Source organism: Chlamydotis macqueenii, chromosome 15 (genome assembly GCF_036417535.1).
Source record: "Chlamydotis macqueenii isolate bChlMac1 chromosome 15, bChlMac1.mat, whole genome shotgun sequence".
NCBI lineage: Eukaryota > Metazoa > Chordata > Aves > Otidiformes > Otididae > Chlamydotis > Chlamydotis macqueenii.
Genome location: NC_141570.1, coordinates 3082202 through 3109551, shown reverse-complemented (window position 1 = coordinate 3109551; position 27350 = coordinate 3082202). Strand labels below are relative to the sequence as shown.

The following is a 27350-nucleotide window of genomic DNA, read 5'->3' as shown; positions in this document are numbered from 1 at the left end:
TGTCATACACAGATTTAGCTCATGGTGCCCTGTGCTTTTAGAGATTCCTGGAGCCCAGGTTCCCCTCCCTCTTGCTCCAGGACTGCACAGTCATCTCCCTGCTACTCCTTGGTTGCAAGGACAGGGCAGCTCGCACAGAGAGGCTCACACAGGGATGCGGAGATCCATTTGGTAGCTAGTGTCTGCTCTGCTTCACGTTTTTTTCCTGCCTGCAGCCATCCCAGCACCTGCCTGGAGCCTGGCAGCTCAGGACCTACACCACGGTTTGGTGATTAAAGCAAATAAATACTCAGCAGCATTGGCTTTCAGTATCTAGCAGGGGCGTGCCTTTAATCAAACAGAGAGACCCTGGTGTTACATACAGGCACGCTGAGGGATGAAGAACAGATGCAATGGAGTCTGTTTTCAGATTTCCGTAACAAGTGTGTGTCAGGAGCTGGCAGCTATGAAGACATGTGGCATATGCTGGGTATGTCTGTGCCCTGCCCTGCCCAGGAAGCCGTTTCTTTCGTGGGAGCTCCTTCGATGAGTTACAGACACCGGTAACGGACAGAGCTGCTGCCTTGGGGATGCAGAGGAAGCTCACCTTGACCTTTCCTCCTTGTGGGCTCAAAATTGCTGGCGCCGCAGCAGGCAGTCCAAGCAAGGAGTTGCCCACAAAGCTGCAGCTCCTCAGTATGAGGCTGATCCCAGGAAAGATGTGGTGGCAGGAGGGTGGCTACCATGCACTGGGTGACACCAGTGATTCACAACCGGGCATTTTCCTCCTGCACCCAGCCCAGCGGCCTCAGTCCTGCAACAGCTTGTGTTTCACAGTCGAGCTCTCGGAACAGAGGTGAACAAAGAGAGTCCCAGCTGCCGCGCGAGCACGCAGCTCGCACAGATCGTAGTCATGGGCCCACTCCACACTGCCCCACCGCCGAATCTGAAGGAGAGGAGGAACACGAGTCAGTTCAGAACTGGATTACACATAGAGCTGCTCAGCGACTCTCAGCCTCCCTTTTTGTGTTTGTGAGACACGGGTAGCCCTCCAGGAGCTGTGCCGATCCCTGACTGCTGGGGCAGGGAGATCTCCAGTTGGGTACAGCGGAAGGACATGCTTCATCTGTACAGACACCTGAGGCAAAGCCTCTTAAAGGGAAGATGAAAAGATTCCTGTCAACTTCAGCCACTTTGGGGTCAGGGAGAGCTTCACGCCAGGCCAGTTTCTGACACGCAAGTTATTAGCTTGCTGTCTACCAAGGCCTCCAGGCTGGATAACCCAGAGCAAAAGAAGCCAGCTCCGACTCTGCAGTTCAGATTAGAGGGAGAAAAGCAGCCATCTGGGTTCTGCAAAAAGAAACTGGCAGCCCTGGGAGCACTCTGGGCTGTTGTGCCCATGATGTTGCTCTATAGCAGCGCACTCCAGCTCTCTCAAATGGGGAGACTGATGGAGTGGAACCTCTCCTGCAATAGCAGGCTCTTCCTTTGCCAGTTATTTGTGGCAGGAGATGCATTTGTCATGCTGAGATTATTGCTATTTGAATTATAGGGCTGTTCTGTAACATCATTTACCTGGTATTCTTCCTCCAGGCGAGACAGAAGCACGGCTTTCTCTACTGTAATGTGCCTGTCAATCAGACCCATGGTCAGAATCAGAGATTTCAGCTGGGTGATTACGTATTCTATACCTGGAAGGGAATAACCCAAAACAAATGAGATTCACGGCTGTTTTCTGCAGCATTACAGTGGCATCTTCGCATGCTCTGAAGAGACAATTGGGGTGTGGTGCCTCCTCAGGGACAGTGATACCTCCCACTTGCATCTGGGCACTTCAGCGTCAGATCTGCCGTTAACAGCAGACACAAAGCGCTGCTCTGGCCGCTGCCACTGCGGTGACGAAGGCTGTGCCTTGGAAACCGCCTCCTTTCAAACCTGCCCCGTGCAAAGGGAAGGGACACCCATCCAGGCCTGAGTATTCCGGAGCTCAGCTGAAAGTCCAGGGTGAGAGGGACTCGTGTAGGGTTTGGTGCTGAAGGAGCATGGACAGGGTCTAAGGAAGGAACTGAAGTCAGACTCATCCAGCGCTACCAGTCTAGGCCAGACCTTGAATTTCAGGTCTGAAGTCGACCAGTGCCCAGAAGCTCCCCTTTGCCAAGGGAGGCACATGCTTTTCCCTTCCACCCTGCCCCACCCTGGCTACCCACGTTACAAACTGTGAGGAGAAGAAACGATTCATCGGAAAATATCTTTACAGGAGTAACAGAAAGGCTTTGCAAGTCCTGTCCCTGTTAACTTCCCTTAGCTGCTCGGCTGGGAGGAGAGTCCCTACCTGCTAAGGGACTGGCCTGCAGATTTAAAACATAAACCTCAACACTCCGATTATCTCAGCGTATCAGCAGCAGAGGGACAACATTACAGTCACTCTTCTGCCCTGCGGAGAGAAACCGCCTCCTCGGCTGGCACAGCCTGAGCGGAGCGCTCTCACCTTGCAGGGCCCACATGTTGTAGGACGCCAGATGGCTGACGAAGCTCTCCTTGGTGCTGGCAGGGATGTTCGGCCCCAGGATGCTGGTCGAGGAGCCAATTGCCACGTTGTACCTGGAACGATCACCCGGCCCCTTAGAAAAGCACAGGGCTTGTGGACCTTGCACCTTCAACAGTCACAAGCACTACAGCTCCTGGCCTCAGCAGGGCGTATGCAGACAGAAACATCTTTGACCTCTTACCTTTTCTCAGCCCAGGCGACAATGGGATCCCATTCGTTCTTCTGCAGCTCCGCCAAGGCGGGCGGCTCCTCCACACGATAGCTGGGACATTGCAGGACAAAACCACACCGGATGTTAACTCCCAGGCTGCCTTCCCTCCTTCTGGGAAGGAAGCTGCCCGCCACCAGACCACAGCAAGGGGAACAAGGGCCTGCTGTCCACCCAGGCAGCGGCAGCAGTGACTAGGAACAATCCCCCCACTCTTCCCCAAATTCAGAGCTTTTTGTTGTTCCAGGAAGGACAATTCTATCTTAGTACAAAACAGAGCAGCAAACCAGCCAGCAGAAAATTGCAGGTAGCCCCAAGCCGGCCACAGGATGCAGCGAGGTTTAGCGGTTAGGGCAGGGGACATGTCCCACTGGAACTCTTTATATGGGGCCACTCCTCCCGCCTCACCTTGCCCAGTGGCTCAGCTCGGCACTCCCGGCTGCCAGCCTGACCACAGCCACAGAGGCAGCTGGGGGAGTCCTGCTCCCCTCTCCCCACAGCTGAACAGCTGCCAGTGGACACCGCAGAGGCTGGGACTGTGAGGGAGGAGCTTGGGCATGAACAGGCTTGATCCTGCAGCCCACAGGGTCTTCAAGGAACAAAGGGCATTTTGCTTCTGGTACCAGTAATCATCTGAGCTGCCTGTACTGGCACAGGAGTACCAGGGACTGGGCTGACAGATTCCCCCAGGCCTTTCAAAGATGTTTTCTTTCCCAAGAAGATCTTCATTTCCTGTTGCTCCCACCCTTGCCCAGCATGGAGGTGTCCAAAACAGAGTTTGACGGAGGACCAGATCCTCGTTGTCCCTCGCACTTATGCCCTTCAGGTGCACGGACTTCCACTAGGTTTGCAGTCATAGTACTGGCCTAAACCAACTTAGACCCTTGGGCCAAATCCAGGACAGATCAGAGCCCTGCCACGGCTCGGTTACAGTGGACATTTTCCCTCACTTCCCTTTTCAAAATCCACACTGTGACAGGACAACCTCTGCGCCAGCGGGGCCCCCATCTCGTACCAGACGGTGTCAGTCTCCAGGAACTTCACAGCCGCGCGGATCAGCTGCATTTTGTTGCGCTGCGTGGGATTGTCCAGCGCTGTGTTGCACAGTGTGGTCTGCAGGATAAAGGCAGTTTAAACCCTGGTTATTCAAGGCTTGGGAAAGCAGAAACTTCCATTGCACAAAGGCAAAAAGCAGCAGAGGAATTCGTGGTGCGAGTCTTACACCCCAAAGCAGTTCTCAACCCCGGCTCTGGAATCCATTCTGTCAGCTAACAAAGCCCTCTCCCGGTGGCAGCGGCCCGGCAAACCCATCTTTAGCTCCCGGTGTTTCGATTCCCCGTCTTTAATCCTGACTTCCCTGACCTGACTGCTCCCAGCACACTGCGTCCTGCCCTGCCGAGGCCCGAGTGCCCCAACTCGCCGTGCTCACCAGGTGCATGGTGTAGAACTTGATGGTGTCTTTCTGGGAGTCCCACTCGGTTGCCACTGCGATGGCCAAGGCCTCACTGGGGACAGCGAAGACCTTGGCCTGGGGCGTTTTCAGCTTTCGGTGGTCCAGGTTTATTTCAAAGCCTCCTGGGAAATCAGAGTATAAATCCTGGGGAATCAAAGAGGAGCAGGCACTAAGGAACAACAGACAACTCCACAGCGGGAGCAGATTCAGAGCCAGAGCTGACAGGAGCACAGGACCAGGGATACTCATGTTTCCACCATCACTTTGACAAACTTTTCCCCAAAAAAATCTTGGAAGCTGTTTCCCACCACACAGCTTCGCTACAGATGAGGAAAGGGCACAGCAGGCTGGTGACAAACACCCCGCTCGCACAGCCTGGGCTACGGCTGTGCCACGCTGAAGCGGCGTGGGCTGATAAGGCCCCTCCTGGGAACCAGCCCCTCCGTCCTGTCCCAGCGGCCGGACTCACCTTCTCCTTGAGAGATGCTCACGTTCTGGTAAAACCGCTTCCTCTCTGGGGGCAAAAACAGAGCCATTCAGAGGGCAGTGAGAGAGGGTTCGGTCCCTTCCCCTGCTCCCCATCACAGCCCGGAACAGACAGAGCCCTTGGTGCTGTCGAGGTGGCCTGGACACAAAAATTCTGCGCGTTCACCCACAGCTTCTAAGCACCACTCCATTTAGGAAGCTCCACTCCACTGGGCAAAGGCCATAAACTGGTGAAAACTCACAGGGCTGCTGTGCACAGCCGGGAAGTGAACAAGACCTGCTTGACTTTGCTTCCACCCGCCCAAGTTGGGCTCTCAGCTCCCTTTGAACTGGCCCGCACCCAGTTTCTAGAGTCTGGCAGGAGTGGTTTCCAAAGCAGGCCTGCCCCAGCACCTCTTCCCCGCCTGTTAGAGGAATTTAACTCTGGGCTCAGTCTTTCAAGATTTTTGCGCTGCGGTCACGGTTGGCAAATAACCCCCGAGCCGCCTTGGCTAGCTCTCTGTCCCTGCTTGCTCTCAGAGCAGTGAGAAACCCAGCAGAGCCGGGCTGGAGGCAGGGCAGGCCACAGCCACCTCCCTGTCCACCCCTGCCGACGAAAACTTCACCCAGTGCCAGCCCAGGCGCTCTCCCTCGGCGCCTCTAGCTCATTCTCTGCTTTGACCTCCAGCCGATGCGCCGCTGGGAGAACCGCAGCTGCCGGCGCGCTGGGGAGCGTGCGGGGACAAGACGCCGTTCCCTCCACCGCGATCGCCCACGGGGGCAGGGTTACGGCAGGCACTCGCGGCAGCAGCTGGACGGTGCTGGGGACATGTCGCACACGCTGCGGCGTGCCACCGAGTCACCAGGGGAGGAACCACCTGCCGCCGCCGCCTCCAGCCCACGTGTCCTGCTCCGCTTGGGAACACGCCTGCTCCACCGGCAAAGCGAGCCTGAGGGAACTGCAGGGCTCTGTTTTACAAGCAGCCTCCTTTCCTACCAGTGCCGTTTTACACACTTCCAGCACCTGAGAGCTGGGTTACACGTGTTGCGAAAGCTCGTCTCTCTCACACAAGGCAGGAAGAATCTGCAAGCCATTCCCCTGACAACAGCAAGGGGATCGTAAATCCCAAATCCATAAATCTACCTCCTAAAGGGTGAAGGAAGCAGGTCTGTTATTCTAGGCTAAAAAAAAAAAAAAAAAAAAAAATCCACATTGCTGCTGGGGAAACGGAAGAGGATTTGCCCAGGCTCAGCAACCTGCAAGCTTCGGGGCCTCGGAAAGCACCACGGTGTTGAGGCGCAGTTCCGAAAATTAATGTGTGTGTCCCCAGAGGAGTCCTGAGTCACCTCAGTGGGCTCCTGCCACCTCGCGATGAGTCGCAGCAGCTCTGCAGTCTCACCTCGGACAGAATGAGACCGATTTTAACTGTCCTCTGACCTCCACCGTTCCAGCAAAATCTGTGCAGACGATACATGGCCCAGAACGTGCCCGAACCGCTCTGGCCGTGCCCCATCCCCCCAAAATCCCTAAGGAACCACCGAAACACAGCAGCAAAGCGGTGCACTGAGGGCTCTGCTGTGCTGCCAGGGAGTCTCCCTCCTCCAAACCCAATGCCGGCAGAAGGGTGCGGAGGGGGGACACGGGCCAGCTTGCCCGAGGCGCTAAAAGCCCTTGGGGAGCCCGGACCCCCCGGGGCCGCGCTGGCCCCGCTCCCTGCCCCGTGAGGGGTGCGGATCGGACCCTTTTCCCCACCGGAGAGGGTGGGTTCCCCCGCGGGACCAGCCCCGCCGGGCCGGGGAAGGGTCCCCCCTCCCCGAAGGGGCCCGGAGAGGCCCCGGGGGGGCGGCGCGGCGCTCCCTCACCTGCCGGCGGGGCGTAGGCCCGGCCCCCGCCCGGCCCCACTGGGCCGCTCCCGGCAGCGGCAGGACGCGGTCGGGGGAGCCGGGTGGGCGGGAAGCGGCCCCACGGCAGCCGGCGGCAGCCGCACCACATCGCGGGGAAGGACGAGGAGGAACGACCGCCGCCACCACCGCTGCCCTCCCGCCTCAGCGCGGCTCCGCGGGCGCCGCCATGCCGCCGCGGCAGCAGCCAATCCGCGCAGCGAACGCGTTTTGTCCCTTCGGCCGCCCCGTCCCCACTAGTGTCTTAACAAAAGAAAGAAAAACTACATTTCCCAGCAGCGCCCGCGGCCGCGCCTGCCGGGAGCACGCGCGTGCCCCTCGCCCTTGGCCAATCGGCGCCCGGCTCCGCCCCTCCCGCAGCGCCCGCGAGGGCCAATGGGAGAGCGCGGAGGCGCTGCCGGGAGGCCCTGAGCGCAGGCGGCGGCCGCGGCGGCCTCGGCGTGCGGGGAGCGGAGCGGAGCGGAGCGGAGCGGAGCGGGCGGCGCCCCCCCCCCCCCCCCCCCCCGGCCGCGCTCGGCCCCGGCCACGCTGGCGCCCGGGGACCCTCCCGAGATGCCGGTGCGGAGCGAGCGGTGCCGCGCGGGCGGGGCAACGACGGCGGCAGCGGCGGGTTCGGCCTCTTCGCCGCCCTCCGGAGCGGCCGCCAGCAGCCTGGTACCGCCGCCCCCCATCAACACGGCGCAGCCCGGCGTGGCCACCTCGCTGCTGTACAGCGGCGCCAAGTTCCGCGGGCAGCAGCGCAGCAAGGGCAATGCCTACGAGGTGGAGGTCGTCATGCAGGTGAGGGGCCCGCCGGCGGCCGCCTCCCTCCGCCCCGGGCCCGGCGCGGCCCCGCTCCCCTCAGGCCGTGGTCGCTCCCCTTCTTTATCCCCTCAGGCAGCACTCGTCCGCTTTCCCGTCCCCTCAGGCCTTTTCCCCTCGACCGCCGCCGTCCTCCCCGCTCCCCTCAGGCCCCGGTTGCCGGCTCGGGTCGGTGTCTGCCCTCCCCCGGTTCCCTCCGAACCCGGACCCGGCTGTGTGTCCCCGAGCCCCAGCGAGGCCTGTGGCTGAGGCGGGCGAGAGCCCTTTCCCTTAGTCCCAGCGTCCCCGTTGCCCTCAGCCCCAGTGAGGGGGGACCGGTGTGGCAGAGGCCTCGGGGGGACCCTGCCCCTCAGACCTGGGAAGGCCCGTGCTCCGCTCTGCCCTGCTCCCCTCTGACCTGGCGGTACCTGTCACTTCTACGTGGGATCTGTCCTCCCGCTGCGCTCTGTCTCCCTTTCAGGATCCGGGGAAAAGGCCCTGTCCTGTTCACCTCAGGCCGCAGCAGAGCGCCCTTTCCCTCAGGCCCAGTGAGGCTCAGCACCACCTCCTTGCTCCTTTCCCCTCGAACCCGGAGGAGGGCCCACTCCGCTCAAACCTTTCCCTCTTTGCCCCGTTCCCTTCACACCTGGCCAGTTTCCTAACCCGGGATCCCTCCAACGTTCCCTTCAGGCTGTGGGGTGGCCGTGCACCTCCGTGCCATGGGGCAGAAGGGTAAAAGCCCAACTTAGAGTACGTGTTGTCCCGGGAAATCCCTACGAGTGGGACAGCCTGTATTTCAGGCCTGGCTGGAAATCAGCAGGGATCCAGGCCGCCGTCTCTGGCTGGCAGAGCGTGGCCTGGCTGGACCTGGGACTCGGGCTTCCCCAGGCTGAGCAGGGAGCCCGGGGCGAAGTGCGTGGGTTTGTCTGTGGCAGGAATGCAGCCAGGCAGCTGTAGTGCCCAGCTGCGCTGAGCAATTGGGACCCTGCCTCCTTCGGCTTTCCCGTTCCTCCCTGCAGTCATTGTCACCCTGCGTGCTTTATTTTTAGTCCTGGGCATTGGCAGGATGGCTTTGGGCAGGGCTGATGAGGTGTGGAGTCGTCAGTACGCGGGCAAGCCAGACATCTGATACACGCTTTCCTATGGAGCGCCCCGCCAGCCGCAGCTTTGCTCCCAGTTTGGTGGCGCGGGATCGGGGGGACGTCGCGAATGCGGTGATGAAGCTTGGCGCGCGTGCCGGCGTTGCGGGGCAGTGTCAGAGCCCCGGGGTCAGCAGATGGGCTGGCGTTTGAACCAGACGGTCTTTTTTTTCACCTGCGGTCCTCCCCTTGTCCACAGCACAAGCGTACCTGGTACGGTTTGCCGTGGTGGGGACATCCTATGGCTGATCAGCTTCACTGCACACTGCCTTCTCGCCGGGGCTGGCTCTGGCTTTGTGCTAAAAATGCTGCTGTTTTGCGTGTGTCAGCTGAGAAGAGGTGGCTGCCTGCTCTCCCTGTGCTGAGCGCAGAGAAACGTCGCTTTCCTTTGATCGCTGGTGGGGAAGATCCATCTTCTCACAGCTGATGTTTGCATTTTCCCAAATAACTCACTTCTTGCTTTGAAAACTGATCTGGAGATGTTGGGGAAAAGCTGGGAAAATCCCTTGGCTTTAAAGGCGCTTGGAACACACGCAGCCCCCGGCCCTCTGCACAGCAGAAGCAGTGAGGTGCAGCCCTGTAACTCAAAAAAAAAAAGGACAGCATGAAAGCGTTGGGTCGGGGAGAAAGGCCTCCTTCCAAACACACGTCTGGCTTCTGAGCGGGCTTCGGCCTGCGCCGTGCTGCTGGGCTGGGCGCTGGGCAGAGAGTACAGGTAGCGCGTGGGTCAGACTGGTTAGATAAGTGGAGAGTGAAGCTCAGGGCCATGTTCTCTTCTTCTAGCCTGAATTATCTCCGTTAAATAGATGGTTTTTACGCTTCTCTCACTGGTAGTGGTTGACTGGGAAATGCGGGGGCTGGGGTTATGGGTGATTTTGCCAGGGGTGCTCTCACTCGGAGAAAACTGTGAGGCTGCTTCCTTCTGGGTGGAGAGAGGGGGTTTGCTTCCCGTCGCAGACCTCTGGGCAGAGGGTGCTGCCTCAGTGTGGTGGAGCTGGAAGCAGGGAGGGGGTCTTGTCAGGCCTGGGGCGCGGAGGCTGTCAGAAGTGAGTTGGGCACCTGTAAATGACCTTTCCGAGCAGTTCCCAGCCATGGGGAAGGGCTGCCAGTGGGAGCACTGGGGAATGAGCTGGACAGTCTGTACCAGTTGAAGCTGAAATTAGCCTCGGAGGGCTGCTTGGGGCAACTGGGTGCCTTCGTGCCCGTGCTTATGGTTGGACTTTGCACTCTTTTCTAGCATGTGGATATGGAAAACTCCTATCTCTGTGGATACTTGAAGATTAAAGGCCTTACAGAGGTGAGTGCTAACTGCAGAACAAGGAAAGGTGCTGCGTAAAGGGTTCTCTTTTTCCTGGTGGGATGGGTGAAGCTGCCACCAGAAATAGGAAGTGGAGGAGTTGAGCATACGGTAAATTTGACCACTAAGTAGTTTAATAGCTTCAGTCTGTTCTTCTTGGCATGTTGAGCGGGTACAGTGGGCCTCCGTGGGAGTCCTGAATGAGGGAAGCTTATCTGGCATCCCTCAAGGTCTGAGCAGAACCGAATCTGACCCTGCAGTCAGCTTTAGGTGCTCTACCAGCGGTGGTGGGTTGCTGAAAGAAAATAACCCAGGACCCCAGCAGTCGTACCTTTAGATAATTCCTTCCCTGTGCATCCTCTTAAGGTCTGCTCATGGTGTGGGACAGTCAGGGAGAACTTCTCACGCCTGTCGTTACACTGGAGCGCCTGGAGAAGCTCGCTCACCCCAGCAAAGCCTGCTGTTCCCTGCCTGCCTTCTCCTAATTTGATGCTGAAGCAGAGCTTTTCCACCTTCTCCCCTGGTGAGGTGGCTCAGTCCAGCCCTTGGGCTTTGTAATGTCATCCGGCAACCGCCGGGAGTCTGCTGGGGAGCGGTGCTGCCTGCGAACGGTCGCTCGTGATCGTCTGATGGGAGCTTCCCTGCAGTCCAGCTCTGACACGGCTCCTCCTGGGTCCCTGAAGTGATCAGAGAGGAAGAGAGAGGGGTTGGAATAAGGGGACAGGGGCTGTGCGTGCGTAGGAGTCAGCCTTTGAGAGGTGTGGGGCAGCACCGGTCAGCGTGCTGCGTGGAGGAGTGGGAGCACCGGCCTTGGATTGCTGCGAGATGCTGCTTTTTACTGAGCCTGTGTTTGAGATTTTTGTCCCTACGTGACAAATCTTCTGACCTCTCGTTCATCTCTCTTCTGTCCTAGGAGTACCCCACCCTCACCACTTTCTTTGAAGGGGAAATAATCAGTAAAAAGCACCCGTTCTTAACACGCAAGTGGGACGCTGACGAAGACGTGGACCGTAAACACTGGGTAAATAAATCTGGGGCAGATGCAGTCCTGGCTGAGCAGCCGGTTTGGGGATGAGATGCGGAGGGTGTCTGCACAAGAAGTGTCAGAAGGGCCTGGAAAGCTCTGCTTTTTGGGAGTCTCCCTCCTTGCCCCCGCTGGGATCTCTTTGGAGGGCTGCAGGCTGCGATCCGGGAGAAGGGAGAGGCTGCCTTGCTTTCCCCTTGCTGGCCCTGGGGTTGGAAGGGAGCAGAGCAATCCCCGTCTCTGGCACTCCCAGAAGAACGCGCTCCTTGTTTTAAAGGTTTATCGCAAAATGGAGTGGAGAAGGGGAGAGGTGGCCCCCTGGCACGGGCAGGGCTGTGGGTACCCGTGTCTCCGCCACCTCAGGGCTCTGCTCGGGGTGTGTCTGCCGCTGTGCCCTGGATTGCGGCCGCAGCAGCCGGCTGACGGCCTCCCCGCCTTGACCTTTGCTGTTGTTTGACAGACTTTGATGTTTGTTACCTTTCTGTCTAAATATCTTCCTCCAGAAGTGCAGGAGCTTCTCTGGCCGGGCTGGATATGGCTGTGATTGCCTGGCAATTCCCTGTGCTCCCCTGTGCTGGTCCTGGGGTGCACGTTTAGCACTGCTCCGGGGAACGAGCAGCCCCTTTGGTGGGGAGGGCCTGTCCCGTAGCAGTTCTTCCCTCCTAAACAGCAGCTGGTACAACTAAGCTCTGCTCGTGGAATAAGCATCCTGGTTTTTTTCTTGTCTTGTTTCAGGGGAAGTTCCAGGCTTTTTACCAGTATGCAAAAACATTTAACTCCGATGACTTTGATTATGAGGATCTGAAAAATGGGGACTATGTCTTCATGAGATGGAAGGTAAACTCCGCACGTCTCCCTCTCTGATGAGCTGCTTACAAGTGACTGACAGAGGCTTCTGGTGCCTGAGAGCTTTTTCAGCTGCACTGTTTTAATGAAAGATCTCGCCCTACCAACCTCTTAACCCACCATACTTGCAAATTCCAGTGTGACTCCTGTCTAGCCAGCTAATTGCATCCTTAAGGGCTGCAGTCACGGCTAAGAACCCGACAGGAAAATCTTGCTCGGTGATGGTCTGGTGGATGAGAGAATTGATGTCTCCGGTCCCTGTGCGGGGTCTGTGTGTTTGATGCAGACTGGCCAGTCTGCACCTCTGCTCTTCGGCTGGATCAATTCCTGCCTCTTTACATGAGCCTTGCGCAGCTGCATGGATCCCAGGATGGTTTGGGTTGAAAGGGACCTTTTAAAGATCGTGAACTCAAACCCCCCTGCAAGGAGCAGGGACGCCTTAGACCAGGTCACTCAAAGCCCCATCCAGCCTGGCCTTGAACGCTTCCAGTAACGGCACATCCGCACCTTCTCTGGGCAGCCTGTTCCAGTGTCTCGCCGCCCTCATAGTAAAGAATTTCTTCCTTGTATCTCATCTAAATCTGCCCTCTTTTAGTTTAAACCATTACCCCTTGTCCTGTCACTACAGGCCCTGGTAAAAAGTCTCTCTCCTTAGTTCTCGTAAGCCCCCCCTGTAAGTACGGAAGGGCTACAACAAGGTCTCCCTGGAGCCTTCTCTCCACCAACCAAGCCGCTCTGATTCCTGATTTTGCAATTAGCTTCTGGTTCGCAGGAAGCAGGAGTTGAACTGGAACTGATCTCACCACTCTGTAAAACTGGTTTGGTTCTCAGTTGTCTGCTTCTCTGTAAAATGTCTGCGGTGGCAGGTGGTGAAAGAACACGCTGGTCTCTGCGGTCTGGGCTGCTGCAAGCGCAGGGAAGGCTCAGCCAGGAGTGCCTTCGTGTTAAGGGGTGCCAACATTCAGTTTGGGAGGGCGGAGTGGGTTGAGGGGGTAGTATTTGACCGGCATTTTAAAATACGGTCTATGTTTTGTGTGCAGGAACAGTTCCTAGTCCCAGATCACACTATCAAAGACATCAGCGGTGCTTCCTTTGCTGGTTTCTATTACATCTGCTTCCAGAAGTCAGCAGCATCTATAGAGGGCTATTACTACCATAGGAGTTCAGAATGGTAAGGAAGAGTCCTTCCTCCTGTGGACTGAAGGGTGGCTCCTCAGACCAAGCAGTGACTCCTCTCCTGCTTGCCTGCAGCCTTGAGAGCGTCCAGGCGGTGTTTCTCTGGGCCGGGAAGGAGGTTCAGGCTGGCGGCCGGACCTTGGGGCAGAAGGGAGGGTGTGTGTGCTGTGCGTGGCAGCTCCTTCGTGCGGTGTGAAGTAGCTGCCCTTTTGGCACGGCTGGGGATAACGGGGCTGGCAACACGGTGCGATGACGGGTCTGGAGACGTGCCGTGGCCCAGCGAGGCAAAGGTCTGGTGCGTCTGTGAGGTACGCTGGGAGGCAGACACCAGCTGAGGTTCGCTGAGAGCATCCCTCTCAGGGATGGCCAGGTTTCCAGCCCAGACGCCCGCAGGGCTGGCCTGCTCCTGCCCTCCCTGAGGACAGGCCAGCGTGAAGCAGCCTGGCCTCGTGCGTAGGGTTGCGCTCCCTCAGCTTGCGCTTTGTGCAGCGATTCAGGCTGTGAGCTGCTCCGTGCCTTGGCCCTTCAGAGCGTGGTGGAGGGGCCTTCGAGGAGGAGCTGAGTGATTTCTCACATGTAGCAGCTTAGCTGTTGCTCCCTTCATGCAGAAATCTTGTTAGGCCAATGCTTTGTAGTCCAAGGTCCTTGGGGTGTTGCTGTAAGACGCAGGGAACAGTCAAAGTTAATTGGCTGGTTTCTTGTTAAAGCCATGTGACAAGTAGCTGCGGAGACCTCTTTTCCCTCTGATAGCCTTGGATATCTGTCACGTGCTGCAAGTGAATCTGCAGGGTGGCTGGAAGCTCTCAGGGGGAGGGAAGGTACCTGGGAGGCTTTCGGATTAATTCCCTCGAGCTAAGCTTTGAAAGACCCGAGCGTAATTTGCAGTTGTAGCAAACACCGTTTGAACATGAAAGCTGTGGAACTTCAAAAGGTGTGCAGAAACCACAGCCAGCCCACCTCGAACGCAGCCTGGCTGCAGGTAGCTCAGAGGCACGGGAATGGAAATGAGGAACGATGCTGAGTCTCGCGGGGTTTTGGCACCAGGGATGAGTGGGTGCTGGGTGCCCTTACAGCTCTGAGACCCGGAGGGGGAAGAGAAGAGCCAGCCGCCGGCATGTCTGCTCTGTGACCTGCCAGGCAGGAGCCGATAGTGCTAGGGGAGTTCTCTTGCTCCACGTAATCCTCTCGTCTGTCTTCTCCCTCTCTGCCAGGTATCAATCATTGAATTTAACTCACGTTCCTGAGCACAGCGCTCCTATCTACGAATTCCGATGACAGCTGTCCAGAACTGATACCGCACGGAAGCAAACTGGGCAGGAGAGCATGGCCTGCCAGGAGGACTGTGTCCCTGTCGGAGCACGGGAATGCACGCTTCTCTCCTGCCCCTCGGACTCGTGAGAGAGAGCCTGAACGTTAACCCACCCAGCCCAAGGAGCGTGGCTGCTGGAGCTCGATTCTCCCTCCCATCGAGTGGCGATTTGATCTCTAATCTGGTTTTAAGCTACCTTTAAATGCACTTTGGTATCGCACAGCTAGTTTCTCTGTCACTGAAGTTCCTCCCAGCTCTCTGGAAACTGTTTCTCAGTAGCTGGAGTCAGTGGTCTGTCCTCTGAGTAATAAGAAAATATAAGCTCAAGCGCTTATATTTTCCTTGTTACAGCCTGATTTGGGTTGAAATCGCCAGAACTCAGGTTTGTTGCCCAGACTGCCAGCTCTGATGCTCCCAGAGCTGGGTCCCGTGTGCGAGGCTCTGCTTGGCAGAGAGCTGCTCAGCTGCAGTCTGTCGGGGGAGTGTTGGCTGAGACAGATAAGGCTTGAACGAGTTTTTGCTTTGCGCTGGCTAACGAGGTTAGCTGGAGCCGCAGATCTTTCAGGAACGCCGGCCCTTCGGAGCTGGGAGCTGTTCCGGTGTCTGGATACGCCACTGGGAATTAATTTGATGTATGGACTTCCAGGCTCTCAGTAAAGTGGATCTGAACCCTGCTTATAGGTGTATATTTGCTCTTTACTTAAGTTAAGGGTAAAAAAGAAAAAAAAAAAAAGGACAAAAAAAAAGACTTTTATTAAAAAAAGAAGTATTTTTATGGTTCCTTTTCCCAAGGACCCTATGGCAAATGCACAAGTACTCGATTACATTTTACTGTTTTCACATTGAAAACCGGGAATGTCCGCGTTAGTTTTTATATACCTGTATGTAATCAGCTGCCGCTTTGGGAAAGTAACCGGGGTGCAAGCCGTGAGCAGCGCCGCAGGAACAGCTCTGGGACTGTTCGGCATTCGTACTCGCTCTTCGTGCTTCACCACCGCCACTGCTTGATACCTTTTTACGAGGCAAAAAAAAAAAAAAAAAAAGAAAAGAAAAAAAAAAACCAAACAAGAAAGAAAAAAAAACGGTAGCTCTCCTCTGATTTTGAAATGTTTCCAGTGATATAACTTAAGGCTCGTGTGCCAAAGCGTGTGTGTACGCGCGTGTGGAGTTATTTTTTTTTTTAAGACATTTTAAAAGTTGGCCTTGGTTGTACATTTAATGTGACGGTCCCACCTGCGGGGCTTTTGTGAGGGTTTAGTTTGCATTTTTCTGGCTGTTTTACAAACAATCCCCTTAAAGCCGGCGCGTGTCGCGCGCTGAGGTGCTGAGGAAGAGGAAAGGGAAGCCTCCGGGTGCCTAGCGCCGAGGCGGTTTGGATTTTCTTTTGAACTGGCTTTCTTCCTTCTGCGGTGTTTGTCTGGTTCATTGCAGCTGAATTGCCGGTTTAAGCCTTAACGAGAAAGTATTCAGGTGTCGGTGAGCCCGTTTCCTGTATTCCAATTTGGGATCTTGCGTGATCGGAGGAGCAGCAGGAGGTGATGCAGAAGGCGCCCGCCTCGCGCGCGCTGGTCGCCGCGGACGAATGCGTTTCCCCAGCACGAACGGAGAGAGCGCTGTTCGCGGGAGGAGCGGGGAGGCCGCGCTGCCGACGAAGGACGCGCGTGCCGTTGTCTCGGCCGTTGCTACTCTTGGGTTTTGTAGAGTAGCGCAAAGGCAAGCGGGAGAGCGGTTCGAGGTGCGGAGAGCGGCTGTGAGCAGAGCAGTTGGGAAGTGGATTCCCGTTTTATCCTGCTCTGGGAGAAACTCGTCCCCTTTGGGATGACGGGGAGAGGGGTTTCCTCACGGGCGTGCTGGGAGATGTCCTGGTTTTAGAGGCGAAAGCCGGTGGTGCTGCTTCACTGTGAGCAAGCGTGGGGGCAGAGCCTTCTTCCACGCGCTCTGTGGAGGTGGGGACCCCCACGCCGCCGGCTGTTTGCAGCCCCGCGGAGCCGCCTGCCTGCGATGTTGGCGGCAGTGCCGGTCTCCTCGCGCTCCCCGTGGCTGTCGGCGCAGCGTCGCACTCGGGTTTCTGACGCGGTTGAGTTGAATTAACACTGTGGTTGTTGGCAGAAGTTGGGCTAGGAAGGATCCTAGGGTTGTTTAATAAGTATAACTGCCCTAAAAGCTTCGTGTTTTTCTCTGAGACTTGGTATGTTGTGAGAACGGTGGGGAAGGAGCGTCCTGCTCTCTGCCTGTCTCCGTCCCACCGTCCTGAAGCCGATTTCGACTGAAATCCAAAGCCGCTGGCGCGATGCCGCCCTGTGGGATGTGTATGGTGGGCGCAGAGCAGGTCGTGGAGCTGAGAGGTTGGCAAGGTCTGTCAGTATTTGGAGCTTCTCTCCTCTGAAGCCTTCGTTTTGGTTTTCTTTTTCTTTGCCTTGTGTGATGAGCTGGGGAGAGACGTTACGTATGTCGCGGGGTGGTGAGAGAGAACTGAGCGGAGGAGGATCGGGGGTGCGGAGGTAGGAAATGGGGTGTTTGGACTTGGAAGAGGTTGTGATGTCTCTTTATCCGTGCTGGCTGCAGAAGGGGTGTGCTCGTGGGCAGATGGAGCAGGGGCTGAGGCGGCATTTTGTGGAGCAATCGACGTCCAAATTAAACATGAGATGTATTTAAGGTGTCTGTGTCCGTGTGTGTTTGTCGACCAACGTGTTTCTGGGTTCTGGGGAAGAGCCAGGCTTCATCTTTCCCCTCCTGAGGTTCTCCAGGAATCCCATAAGCTGCTGATTGCCTGAAATGCAGCATTTGTCCCTAATTAGGGGAGCAGGAGGGGGCAAGGCCTGGTGTGGGGGGCTCCCTCTGAAACCTGCCTGGTTCTCCAGCCCTTTCCCTATAAGCAGCTCCCGTTAGCCCCCTCCGGAGCCTTATTTCGGGGACACCTCGCACTGCCAGCCGGCTCCCCGGTGAGCCCGCGGGCGCCCACCCGTGTCCCCGGGGATGGCGGTGGGCGGAACCCGGAACGCGGGGCGCGGGAGGCGGCCGGAGCGGCGCGGCGGCTGCACAGCACAGCACAGCACAGCACCGCCCGCCGAGAGTCAGCCCGGACGTTTGAGGGGGACGGACGCACGGGCCGGCGGCGTTTCCGGCGAGCGGCGTGCGGGGCCCCGGCCGGGCCGGCCCCCGCCATGGGCATCCTGGAGAAGATCTCCGAGATCGAGAAGGAGATCGCCCGCACGCAGAAGAACAAAGGTCCGGGCCGGCGGTGGGGCGCGGGGGAGGTCGGGGGCTGAGGTTCCCGGGGATGCCGGGCGAGGCAGAGGCCTTGAGGGGGGTACGGGGGGGTGCGAGGGGCTGGGAAGGGGGTGCGGGGGAAGAGGTGACGGTCTGGGCCGGGGGGGAGGCAGGATGTGGGGTGTTTGGCGAGGCTGGGGTGGGGTGTGGGGGTCCAAGGGGCTGGGTCGGGGTGGTTGAGGGGTTTGGGGTGTTGAGGGCTGGGGCGGGCGAGGGAGCAGGGGGCCCCCCTGAGGCTGGGGGGTGGGGGAGTGCCTGGAGGAGGTGGGTCCGCAGCCCTGGCAGCACCCCCGGCTCTCCTCAGAGCTGGGCCGAGGAGCCCAAGCGCTGCTGGCGCAGGGGGCCCAGGGTGGGCTGGTGCCTTAACTCAAAAAAGGGGACTGGGGGGCAGCGCTCCCCTCGGGTTCTGCCAGAGCGAGTGCCCAGCGCCTGGCTGCTTCCGGGGGCTGTAGGCTGTGGTGGGAGGAAAAACAGTCAAACCCGTAAGCTGCTGGGCTCTGTGCCCTAAAACAACTGCCGCCTTTTTTTCTTTTCCTGTATCAGGTGTAAATGCAAGTGTTTTGCTAAGAATAAGTTAATATACTTTCACAGACGTGAGCTACAAGTTAAATGTGTTTTTAAAACTTGACAAGAGCAGAGGAAAAAAAAAAAAATCTTGTGTTTTTGTAGTGTTGAATGTGAGCGGTGTAGGGAGGGGCCTTTCCCCGGGAGCGGCCGTTCCCGCAGTGGTCTCTCCCTCCTTAACTGCCTCCCTGCAGCCGTTCCTTCCTGCACCTGCTCTCCCGCTGCCTGCCTCCTTGCCTTGGGAACGTTTGGGCTGCTCCTTTCCCTCCAGCCTCGCTGTCTGTGCGGGATACCGGCAGGTTTGCTCTCAATGCCTGCTGTTTCCAAGGTTTGCAGAGCAGCTCGGGAGTAGCTCGTGTGTGCCAGTGGTTAAGACATGGACCAAGATCCGTAGTGTTTGTTTTTAGAATGGTTCTTATTTCTACAAGTGAATTATCAGCGATTTTTTTTTTCTTTTTTTTTTTTTTTTTTTTGTCAACTGGTTGTTGTGTCTGTGTTGTTCCAGCCACTGAGTACCACCTCGGCCTGCTGAAGGCGAAGCTTGCGAAATACAGAGCTCAGCTGCTGGAACCCTCCAAATCCTCGGCCGCTAAAGGAGAAGGCTTTGATGTGATGAAATCCGGAGATGCCCGGGTGGCGCTGATCGGTTTTCCCTCCGTGGGTAAGGTCAGTGAGGTCTGCGTTGGCCGCCTGGCGTGCGTGTTTGCAGGTTTGTGGCGGGTGGTGGCTGTAAAACAGGTGTCCGTCTCCTCTTCCTCTTCCACCTTCTTGCCGTGACTTGAGAGAAAATTACTGTCCGCTGAGAGCTGAAAGTCAGAGCTGGGGGAAGCGCTGCTTCGTCTTGTGCACGGTGCCCTGCGGTAACAGCCTGAACCTTGCCCAGCTGCAGGCCTGCTGAGAAAATGGGGGAGAGCAGAGGATTTACCTTGGTTCAGCGAAAGCGCTGGCTCGCCCATCGCCGCTTCAGCCCCCGCGCCTGGAACAGCCCCAACACAGCTTGTAACAGCTGGGGGAGCGCTTTGGCGTTGCTTGTCTTGCTGAACGCGTACCGGTGCTTTCATTTGTCTCTGCTGACGCTCATCTCTTGCGTTTCAGTCCACGTTTCTGAGTTTAATGACCTCAACTGCCAGCGAAGCTGCGTCTTACGAGTTCACAACCCTGACGTGTATCCCGGGAGTCATAGAGGTGAGTAGGATTCTCCTCCCTTCAGCGTAGCGACGGTGAGAAACCCAGGCGTGTAAACGTGTCTGTTCACACCAGTTACGCGTGCGCTGCCGCGAGGGAGCGGTGCCATCCAAAGATCTCCGCTGACTTCCGCTTTAAACTTCAGGAGGTCTTGAGTGCTTGTGGTATCGGGTCTTCTGCACCCCGCAGTGCTGATTTAGCGCTTCCCTAGGCGACGTAACTCTTCAGGACTGACTGCCTGAGCGGGGTTTCGTGTGCCGCCGTTCGACTGACCGGAGCAATACGATGCTGCTCAGCAGAGTTTTTTATCACCGCTGTTGGCGCCATTGACCAGATGGCTGGAAACCTTGACAGATTTGTTTTTAATGAAGCTTTAAAGGAGGCAATCTGTACCGTGATCAATTGGGAAAGAAAATACAACTGCTCCTGTCCTTGAGGAGTTTTATTAGCGGTGGCCTAAGCATCCGTCAGTAAAGCAAATGGTAAAGGGCATCAAACTGAAAAGCGTCCAAGAGTAATGAGAAAATCTGGGTCAGAATGGCGAGCGGAGTTCAATAGTGAAAGTAACCGTACTGGTGTTAGAACGAACACAAACGTTGTGCCGCATCCAGATGCAGCCGTGAGCTGCGGTCGGTCGCTAGAGCCGTGGCAGAGGACTTCGCTGCGACAGCAGGCTGGAAGCTAACGTCCCTGCAGATCTGATGAGTGCAAATCTCCCCTTGTTTCCCGGTGCTGCGAGACCTGCAGCACGTCTGGGGAGTTCTGATCGTCTCTGTAAGAGATGATGGCACTTGCTTGTGACTGTGCTTTCTCATTAGATGAAGAAAGCAAGGCTTTGGGTTTTTGGCTCGTTTTTTTTTTTCTTTCCTTTCCATTTCACTAACTCGGGATAACGTGACTGTTGTGCTGTTTTCCTGGTGCTCTGTCAGTCTGAATCACGTGGTGCTTCAGGAGGTCAGGACCCAGCGTACCGCGGCGTGCGGTGTTGAACGCAGCTTCGTAGGAGACGCTCTGGAGGTTGCCTCCGCAGAACGGAGCCGAGGGCTTTGTGCGGAGTTGTCCTGCTCCGTCAGGCTCATTCATTTCCACACTCTGCAGGCTTTAGAATCCAGCACCTGCTTGGGGCTTTCGAGGCAGCTCAGGTGCTCTGCACAAACCTTTCAGCTTTCCGTCCTTCTGTTTTCTTTTCAGTACAAAGGAGCCAATATTCAGCTGCTGGATCTGCCTGGGATCATCGAAGGAGCAGCGCAAGGTTGGCTGAGCTCTGTGTTCGCGTAACGTAGGGATTTGCCCTCAGTAGCGCACCCGGGAGTCTCGGGCGGTAGCGGGTTTCCTGGGGCGACAGTTCCCATGTTGGCTTTCCAAATTTCAGGGTCCTTGATCGTATGTGAGGCACGATTCCTGTCCCTGAGCCCACGTAAGGCTCTATATGTAGCAGAAAGATGCTTTTCTGGAGGTGGGAGCCAAAGCAAGCCAGTCACTTCTCACCTTCTTGCATGAGTGTTATCTTGCTCATCTGTTTTCTGGTACAGAGGAAATCTAAAGAAAGATGCTGGAGAGGCGGAGGGGGAAATTGCAGCTGAACAGTAACCCCTCTTGACTAATTTCCTGAGCTCCTCATGTCCTCCCGTGACTCCTGATTCTGGGAGGAGGTGTTGGCTTTGTCCCTCTGCTGCGTTATTGTCCTGATTGGCTGGTTGAGTGAGAAGATGCCTTATGAAGCTTAGGAAAATCTTATGAGAGGATGCCTTAGGGAAATTTTGGGGGAAAAAAAAAAAAAAGGGGGCCCAATCTGGGCCTGGGTGAGCTGTCTCTGCTGCCTGGAGCTGTTGCACACGTCTGGGGACGCCTGTCCTGCTGGCAGAGATGTCGTTTCCACCCGTGCAGCTGTACTCTGATGGTTTTACACACCATCATGTAAGCTGTGGTGGAGGAGCAGCAGCAGAGTATTCATTGGGGCTTGTTCTGGACATAGGACTGCGGATGGCCCACATATCCTCGCTCAGGGCCCCCCAGCAGCGGTCCTGCAGGATCCTTTCCTTGCTTCCGAGCAGCTGTGCAGGGCGGCAGTCCCCGTCTATCGCAGAACCCGCAGCTGGTTTCTCCTGCTGATGTACGGCCGGCCCGTCTCTCCGCAGGGAAGGGCAGAGGCCGGCAGGTGATAGCTGTGGCCAGGACAGCAGACGTCGTCATTATGATGCTGGATGCCACGAAGGGCGAAGTACAGAGGTGGGTGTGCGCTTCTGAGCCTGTGGAGCTGCGCGAGGTGGGCCAGCTTCAGGGGCTCCGACGTGCCCAGAAAAGTGTTGTGTTCCCTGCATGTTGGGGAACCAGTACGTAAGCTGTTGAGCGCGAGACGGAGGTTGTACTCCGTTAGAAGCGTGCTAGCGAACTGGCTTGTGCTTCTGAGCTGAGAAGGATCATTCCCACGGGTTGCCTGTTCAGAGATGGAGATGTCAACCTAGATTTCCACCACCGACTCTGTCCTGCCTTAGCTGTGGTTTTTGGGTTGTAGCGAAAGCTTGCGGCAAGGCTGCGTCGATATGATAGTCAGAAATGGAAGGTATGGGTGTCACCTGACTGCGCTGGGTCTCACAGGTACTAACGTGCAGTGTCCCTGCAGGGCCTTGCTGGAGAAAGAACTGGAATCTGTAGGAATCCGCCTGAACAAAAGCAAACCAAATATCTACTTCAAGGTGAGGTTTCTCGGGCTGCTGCAAGCACGCCTTGTGTCTGGCTGCCTACTCAAAGCGGGCGTCGCTGTGTGCTGCCCCTCGTGTTGGACGGACTGAAAGGGGGGCGCGTGGGTTTTGCAGACTCTTCTTAAGTTGCTTTATTGCCTCCCTGCAGCCGAAGAAGGGTGGAGGTATCTCCTTCAACTCGACCGTCACGTTGACTCAGTGCTCCGAGAAGCTGGTGCAGCTCATCCTCCATGAGTATAGTATCCTTTCCTAAAACAGGAGGCCCTTACGCCATCAGCGGCTCGTGGGTCAGGTGGTGTTGCTGTGGGATGGCCTTGCCCTGTCTCTGGTGCTTGCTGGCTTGACAGCAGGCTTTGACAAGCGAGCTCAGCGGCGTGTGGGTGCGTTGGGATTTGGGCCTTGACAATGTTCCCCTCAGAAATCTTCAATGCTGAGGTCCTCTTCAGGGAGGACTGTTCCCCTGATGAGTTCATCGACGTGATCGTAGGCAACAGGGTCTACATGCCGTGCCTCTACGTGAGTATCTCGGGAACAGCCTGCCTTCTGCCGCGCCGAGCGTCTCTGTTCTTTGCTGAAGGAAACGGTGGATCTTCCTGGTTCCTAGAGCCGTAACGATTTGGGGTTTAAGAGGTGGAAAGCACAGCTCAAGAGGGAGCTTTTTATGAGCTTTGCGTGTGCGACTGCGCTGCGTGTGTTCCCTGTGCCCTCTTGTGGCTGGCTGCCGTGGAGCAGCGCGGGCCGCGCGTTCTGGCGGGACCGGGTTTGCTCCCAGGGTGCGGAGCCTTCGGTTCCTGTGCTGGGAGCTCTGCGCTTGGATCTTTCCCTACTGGTCCCTCGTGCCAGAGGTCACTTAATGGCTCTGGTGGCAACTGGGTCTGTAGTGAAATCGAAGATGCTGGAGGAGGTGTTGCAAGCCATCCCAAAGGGAGAGCTTTAAAAGGCCCAAACTCACATTTAGGCTTCTGAATGTCAACAGTTTATTTTCCTGAGAGCCTTGAGCTGCCCTCTGGCTGACAGGATATGTTTTTCTGTTCCAGAAATGCTGGAAATGCCTCCTTATACCTACGTGTGTGTGTCTGTCTTCCTTGCAGTGCTGCTGAGTTGACTTCCTAAAGGGTGTGTGCTTTTCCTTTGACTTAGGTTTATAACAAGATTGACCAGATCTCTATGGAGGAAGTGGATCGTCTTGCTCGGAGACCCCACAGCGTTGTAATCAGGTAGGAGCCTGTCACGCTGCCTGCTGAGGTGATTCAGTTCATACCCCTTTCCCCAGCGTCTTCCCAAGAAGGGGCTTCTCCCAGGGCTGCCTGCAGCTGCTGGGGTGAGAAGCAGAGCCACCGCGCAGCTTTTTCTGGGCTTCCTTCCCCCAGAGAGGCAGGCTGCTCTGCTTCTCCCCACTCCGCAGGCCAGAGTACGCCTGTTGAGCTTGTTTCCTCAGAGGTGCTGATATATCTGGCTGGGGCTCTGCTGCTTCAAAGCTGCTTGCCCTTCCGAAAGCCCTATTTATTTCACCTTGTGTTTTTCCTTTAGCGGCCTCATTAAAGACTTTCCCCCTTGTTCCCTAGTGTCTTGGTTTCATCAGGGATGGAGTTAATTTTCCTCTCAGTAGCCAGTGTGTTGTGGATTTCATTTGTGAAGAATTGAGATAAACACACTGATGATACCAGTTGTTGTGAAAGAGACCAAGGACACTGCCGGGCTTTCCAGGTCTCGCTAATGTGCAGGTGCAGGAAGCTGGGAGGGGTGTAGCCAGAATAATTGACCCAGACTGGCCGAAGAGAGTATTCCATGCCATAAACGTCGTGCTCAGTATATAAGTGGAGGTTGCCTGGGGGGACATCGATCTCTCTCTCTCCCTCTCGCTCCTTCGCTTGCTGCTCGGTTTCGTTTCCGTGATCGCTGCTCAGGACGGGCTCTATCCGTCATTGGGACATCGGGTGGTGAGAAATCAGGCATTGTTCATTTTGTATATTTTAATAACCTTATATTCTGTTATCATTGTAATTCTCCTTTGCTATTCTAGTAAACTGTCTCCATCTCAACTCTTGTATTTCCCTTTCTTCCCAATTCTCTTCCCTAATCTCACGGAGGAGGGTGAGCGAGCAACTGTGTGGTGACCGGGGCTAAACCACAACAGTTCACGCTTTAATAAGATGTTTCACCTTGTTGTTCTGGATCTCTAAATCACAACAGCAGTAAACACGGGTCTGTTCTTGGTGTTTTGCAGCTGCGGCATGAAACTGAACCTGGACTACTTGCTGGAGAAGCTCTGGGAATACCTGGCGCTTACCTGCATCTACACCCAGAAGAGAGGACGTAAGTGGCCGTGAGCTGAGCAGAGGGTTTGAAAGGCACGTAAGGGCTGCTGCTCCTCAGGGCAGGCAGGCTGCCAGTGGGGCTCGGGTGCCTGGCTGTCACCGGTCTCTTGTATCCTGGAAGTGCTGCAATTACGCTCTCCCTGACCAGCTTTCAGCTTCTGTCTCATCCAGCCATGCGTGTATCTCACCACGGCTCTCTTATTCTCTCTGCGCCGGAAAAGCTGAATTTTCTTAAGACTTTGCATGATGATATGGAGAAAGTTTGCAAGTTCGCAGCTTTCTTCCTCATTATGCACACTCTGTGATGAGCTGTTCAGCCCATCGCTGCCCAGAAGAGGTCTCCTTCCTGCTGTGAGAGTTTTGGTGATTCCTTTGCCAGACTCCCAAGGCTCAGGAGTGCCTTTGATCCTCCTTTTGCTTTATAATTTGCTTGCAGCTTCTCCCAGTGATGAAAGTGTGTCTACAACTTGTTCCTGTTTGGTTGTGAATCTGAACTTGGGTGGATGTGAGGAGACTGAGGAACTTTCTGGGTGCTTGTGAAGCTGTGAAATCCTGGGGATTTTACAGAAAACTGCGGAGTGGTTTGGTTTCTTGAGCAGGTGTGTTTTGACGTGGGTGGCTTTGTCTTAAGTCAGGTATTTAGAATGAGGTTGGAGCAGGTGAGCTGTGAGTGTGTGACGTGGGTGACCGTACCTCTGGGTACTGGAGTGGTACAGAAGTGGTTTGATGCTTTCGAGTACCCAGGTACGTGTTCTGTCTGGGAGCTGACGAGTGTCACGGGAGGAGGAATTTGGGAGTAGGACGCACAAGGCAATGTGAGGTGGTGGCAGGATGTTAGAACACACTTGATGGAAATCCAATGCTTTTTTCCCCTCTCTCCTCCTTCTCCACAGAGAGACCAGACTTTACAGACGCCATTATCCTACGGAAAGGGGCCTCTGTGGAGCATGTGGTAATTTCTCTGCATTTTTTACGTTTCTTTGTCTGTAGAAGGCAAGTTCCTCTTGGAGCCTGCCGTGATTTGTGCTCATAAAGCTCAGGATATGTTAGTGTTTAGTTGGGCTTCTCCTTTTGTTACCTTTACTGATTACATCTGTCTCAGGTTTCTTTCCTAGCTGCTATGAAAGGTTAAAAAAATCACTTAATGCAGTCCAGTGCAAAAGCACATGGAACGGTGGAATGGGGCTTTGTGTGGACTGGTGGTTCCTGTGCGTCTGTTCTGTCTTCTTTCAAGTGCTATTGACTGGCTCCTGAAGTCACTCGTGTAATTTCTGACATAGAGCTGAGTTCCTTCTGGTTCCTGGACGTGGAGTGAGTTGTTTGCAAAGTATTGTCGTTGCGCTGCCTCACCTACTGTCTGTCTGTCTTGCAGTGCCATCGAATTCACAGATCGTTAGCCAGCCAGTTCAAATATGCCTTGGTGTGGGTAAGTGTTTAACAGCAAAAGAAATCCCTGTCCGTGGGTGTCTCTGGTCTTCTCCTAACCCTTCTCCTCCTTTTCCTTTAAAGGGGACAAGCACAAAATATAGCCCTCAAAGAGTGGGCTTAACCCATATGATGGAGCATGAAGATGTCATTCAGATCGTAAAGAAGTAACCCTCTTTGGTGCCTGGCCTTCTCTTTAATCGCTAGAATTGGAACTGACCACAGAAAAGCAAAAAAAAAAAAAAAAGAAAAAAAAAAGGGCAAAAAAAGGAAAAAGGGAGATGTGTTCCACAACCAAGAAAGCAAGAAGGCTTCTGTGAAGTTCCTTCTCTTGGAGAGAGGCAAAAAATGAGGCTGCTGTACTTGCAGGTGGGGATGGGGAAGATGGGTTTCCATCTTGCAGAATTTCAGGCCAAGTAATGTTTCTTAAAAAAGGAGTCAATTTTTCTAGGACGCAGTTCCCCCAGCCAGCGCTGTCCTGCCCCTGGCAGGGTTTGCACATAGATCCACGTGTTAGCCTAGCAGTGGCTTGCTTAACTGGTAGGAAGTTCATGGGTTTGTGTGAACAAATCTGGCCCTGTGCCTTGGAACAGGGAAGCCAGGGCTGAGAGAACGTTGCTGAGGCTTTGCTGCTGCTGCTTATCCATTTGCGTAATTTAAGCATTGATCTGAAAGAGAAAGGAAGTTCTCCCTCCCCTGCTCACGGGACACGTTGTCTCTGCAGCTTTCAGCCTTGGAGACTTCGGTCTCTGCACCTGAGACAACCTCTGGGGAATTGATAATGGTCCCGCCTCAATTCACATTAAAACGTGGCACTCTGTGCCTCTCCTTAGCTCTGCGGGGGGTTTGTGGGACATCCTGGTCCAACTGGTACTAAGAGAGATGAGCAATTAAACCTTGTTAATGAATTACTACCCTGCCCCAACTGCAGCAGGGTACGATCAGAGCGCCGCGGGCTGCAGCGAGGATTCACTTCTGGTGCATCGCTCATTGAGGAGCTGTCTTGGGAACTTCCTCCTTTACTCCTGTCCTGCTCTAGTCCCCAGGAGTATTGCTGGGGATCTCCTTTCTCAGCCGTGCCCCTAAATTCTGGTAACGGCTCTTTGAGCTCAGAGTACCATCCCATGCCGTGGGGTTTACCCCAGCCCTGTGAAACATCGTTGCTTGTCTGGATATTTTTCATCAGAAATGCTTTGTCATTGAATACCGACGCTAAACCATTCAGAGTGCCTGATAGAGAACAGCTCTTTCCTTCTGGGATCAGGAGCTGCCGATAGCTTTTATTTTCTTTCATTGAAAAAGGGTTCGGTCTGATGTGAATTGTTAACTGCGAGGACAGGTCTGATGGCAAACTTGTCTGAGCAGGGCTCCTTCCCTCCCCTCTGTGCTCCTCCCCACCTCTCACAACCTGATCGAGCAGAAATGGAAGGATTATTTTATCTGAGAAAATAAAAGTGGCTATTTCATGTGAACTGCAGCTGTCTGCCTGCAGTGGGTAGATGGCTTGGTGTGTTTTCTAACTCTTCTTTTTTTATTTTTACCTTCGGCCACCTGAGGGATCCTGGATGCTGTTGCAGGAGGTTGTAGGGCGGAATAGATTGTGAAGCAACAGACTCCGAGGCGGGAGGGGACTCAATGAAGTGTGATGGGAGATAAATAGATGTTATACACAATATTCAAGCTAAGAAGGTGACTTTGAACTCTCCAAGTTCCCTTCTCTGTCCCTGGCTTTGTTCACAGCTGGAGCGCGGAGCAAATCC

General features: G+C 55.6%; 3 protein-coding genes across 3 annotated transcripts; 2 read left to right on the top strand and 1 right to left on the bottom strand.

Moving 5' to 3' along the window:
* Positions 1–298: 298 nt before the first annotated feature.
* On the bottom strand, positions 299–6728 carry ATPAF2 (ATP synthase mitochondrial F1 complex assembly factor 2). Its single transcript, XM_086759832.1, has 8 exons — positions 6517–6728; positions 4658–4702; positions 4165–4310; positions 3751–3848; positions 2709–2789; positions 2468–2580; positions 1555–1670; positions 299–925 (listed from the first exon to the last, which is right to left on the bottom strand). The coding sequence occupies exons 1-8, from the start codon at positions 6644–6646 to the stop codon at positions 788–790; spliced, it is 867 nt and encodes a 288-aa protein (XP_086615958.1). The 5' UTR covers positions 6647–6728; the 3' UTR covers positions 299–787.
* Positions 6729–7061: 333 nt separating this feature from the next.
* On the top strand, positions 7062–16781 carry GID4 (GID complex subunit 4 homolog). Its single transcript, XM_086760153.1, has 6 exons — positions 7062–7335; positions 9712–9771; positions 10685–10792; positions 11531–11632; positions 12682–12812; positions 14029–16781. Exons 1-6 carry the CDS (start codon positions 7108–7110, stop codon positions 14090–14092), a joined length of 693 nt encoding a protein of 230 aa, XP_086616279.1. The 5' UTR covers positions 7062–7107; the 3' UTR covers positions 14093–16781.
* Positions 16782–17238: 457 nt separating this feature from the next.
* DRG2 (developmentally regulated GTP binding protein 2) lies at positions 17239–27062 on the top strand. Its single transcript, XM_086759987.1, has 13 exons — positions 17239–17354; positions 18466–18626; positions 19056–19145; positions 20337–20397; positions 21284–21374; positions 21769–21841; positions 21996–22086; positions 22266–22363; positions 22988–23064; positions 24075–24163; positions 25059–25117; positions 25538–25591; positions 25675–27062. The coding sequence occupies exons 1-13, from the start codon at positions 17291–17293 to the stop codon at positions 25759–25761; spliced, it is 1095 nt and encodes a 364-aa protein (XP_086616113.1). The 5' UTR covers positions 17239–17290; the 3' UTR covers positions 25762–27062.
* The last annotated feature ends 288 nt before the right edge of the window (positions 27063–27350 follow it).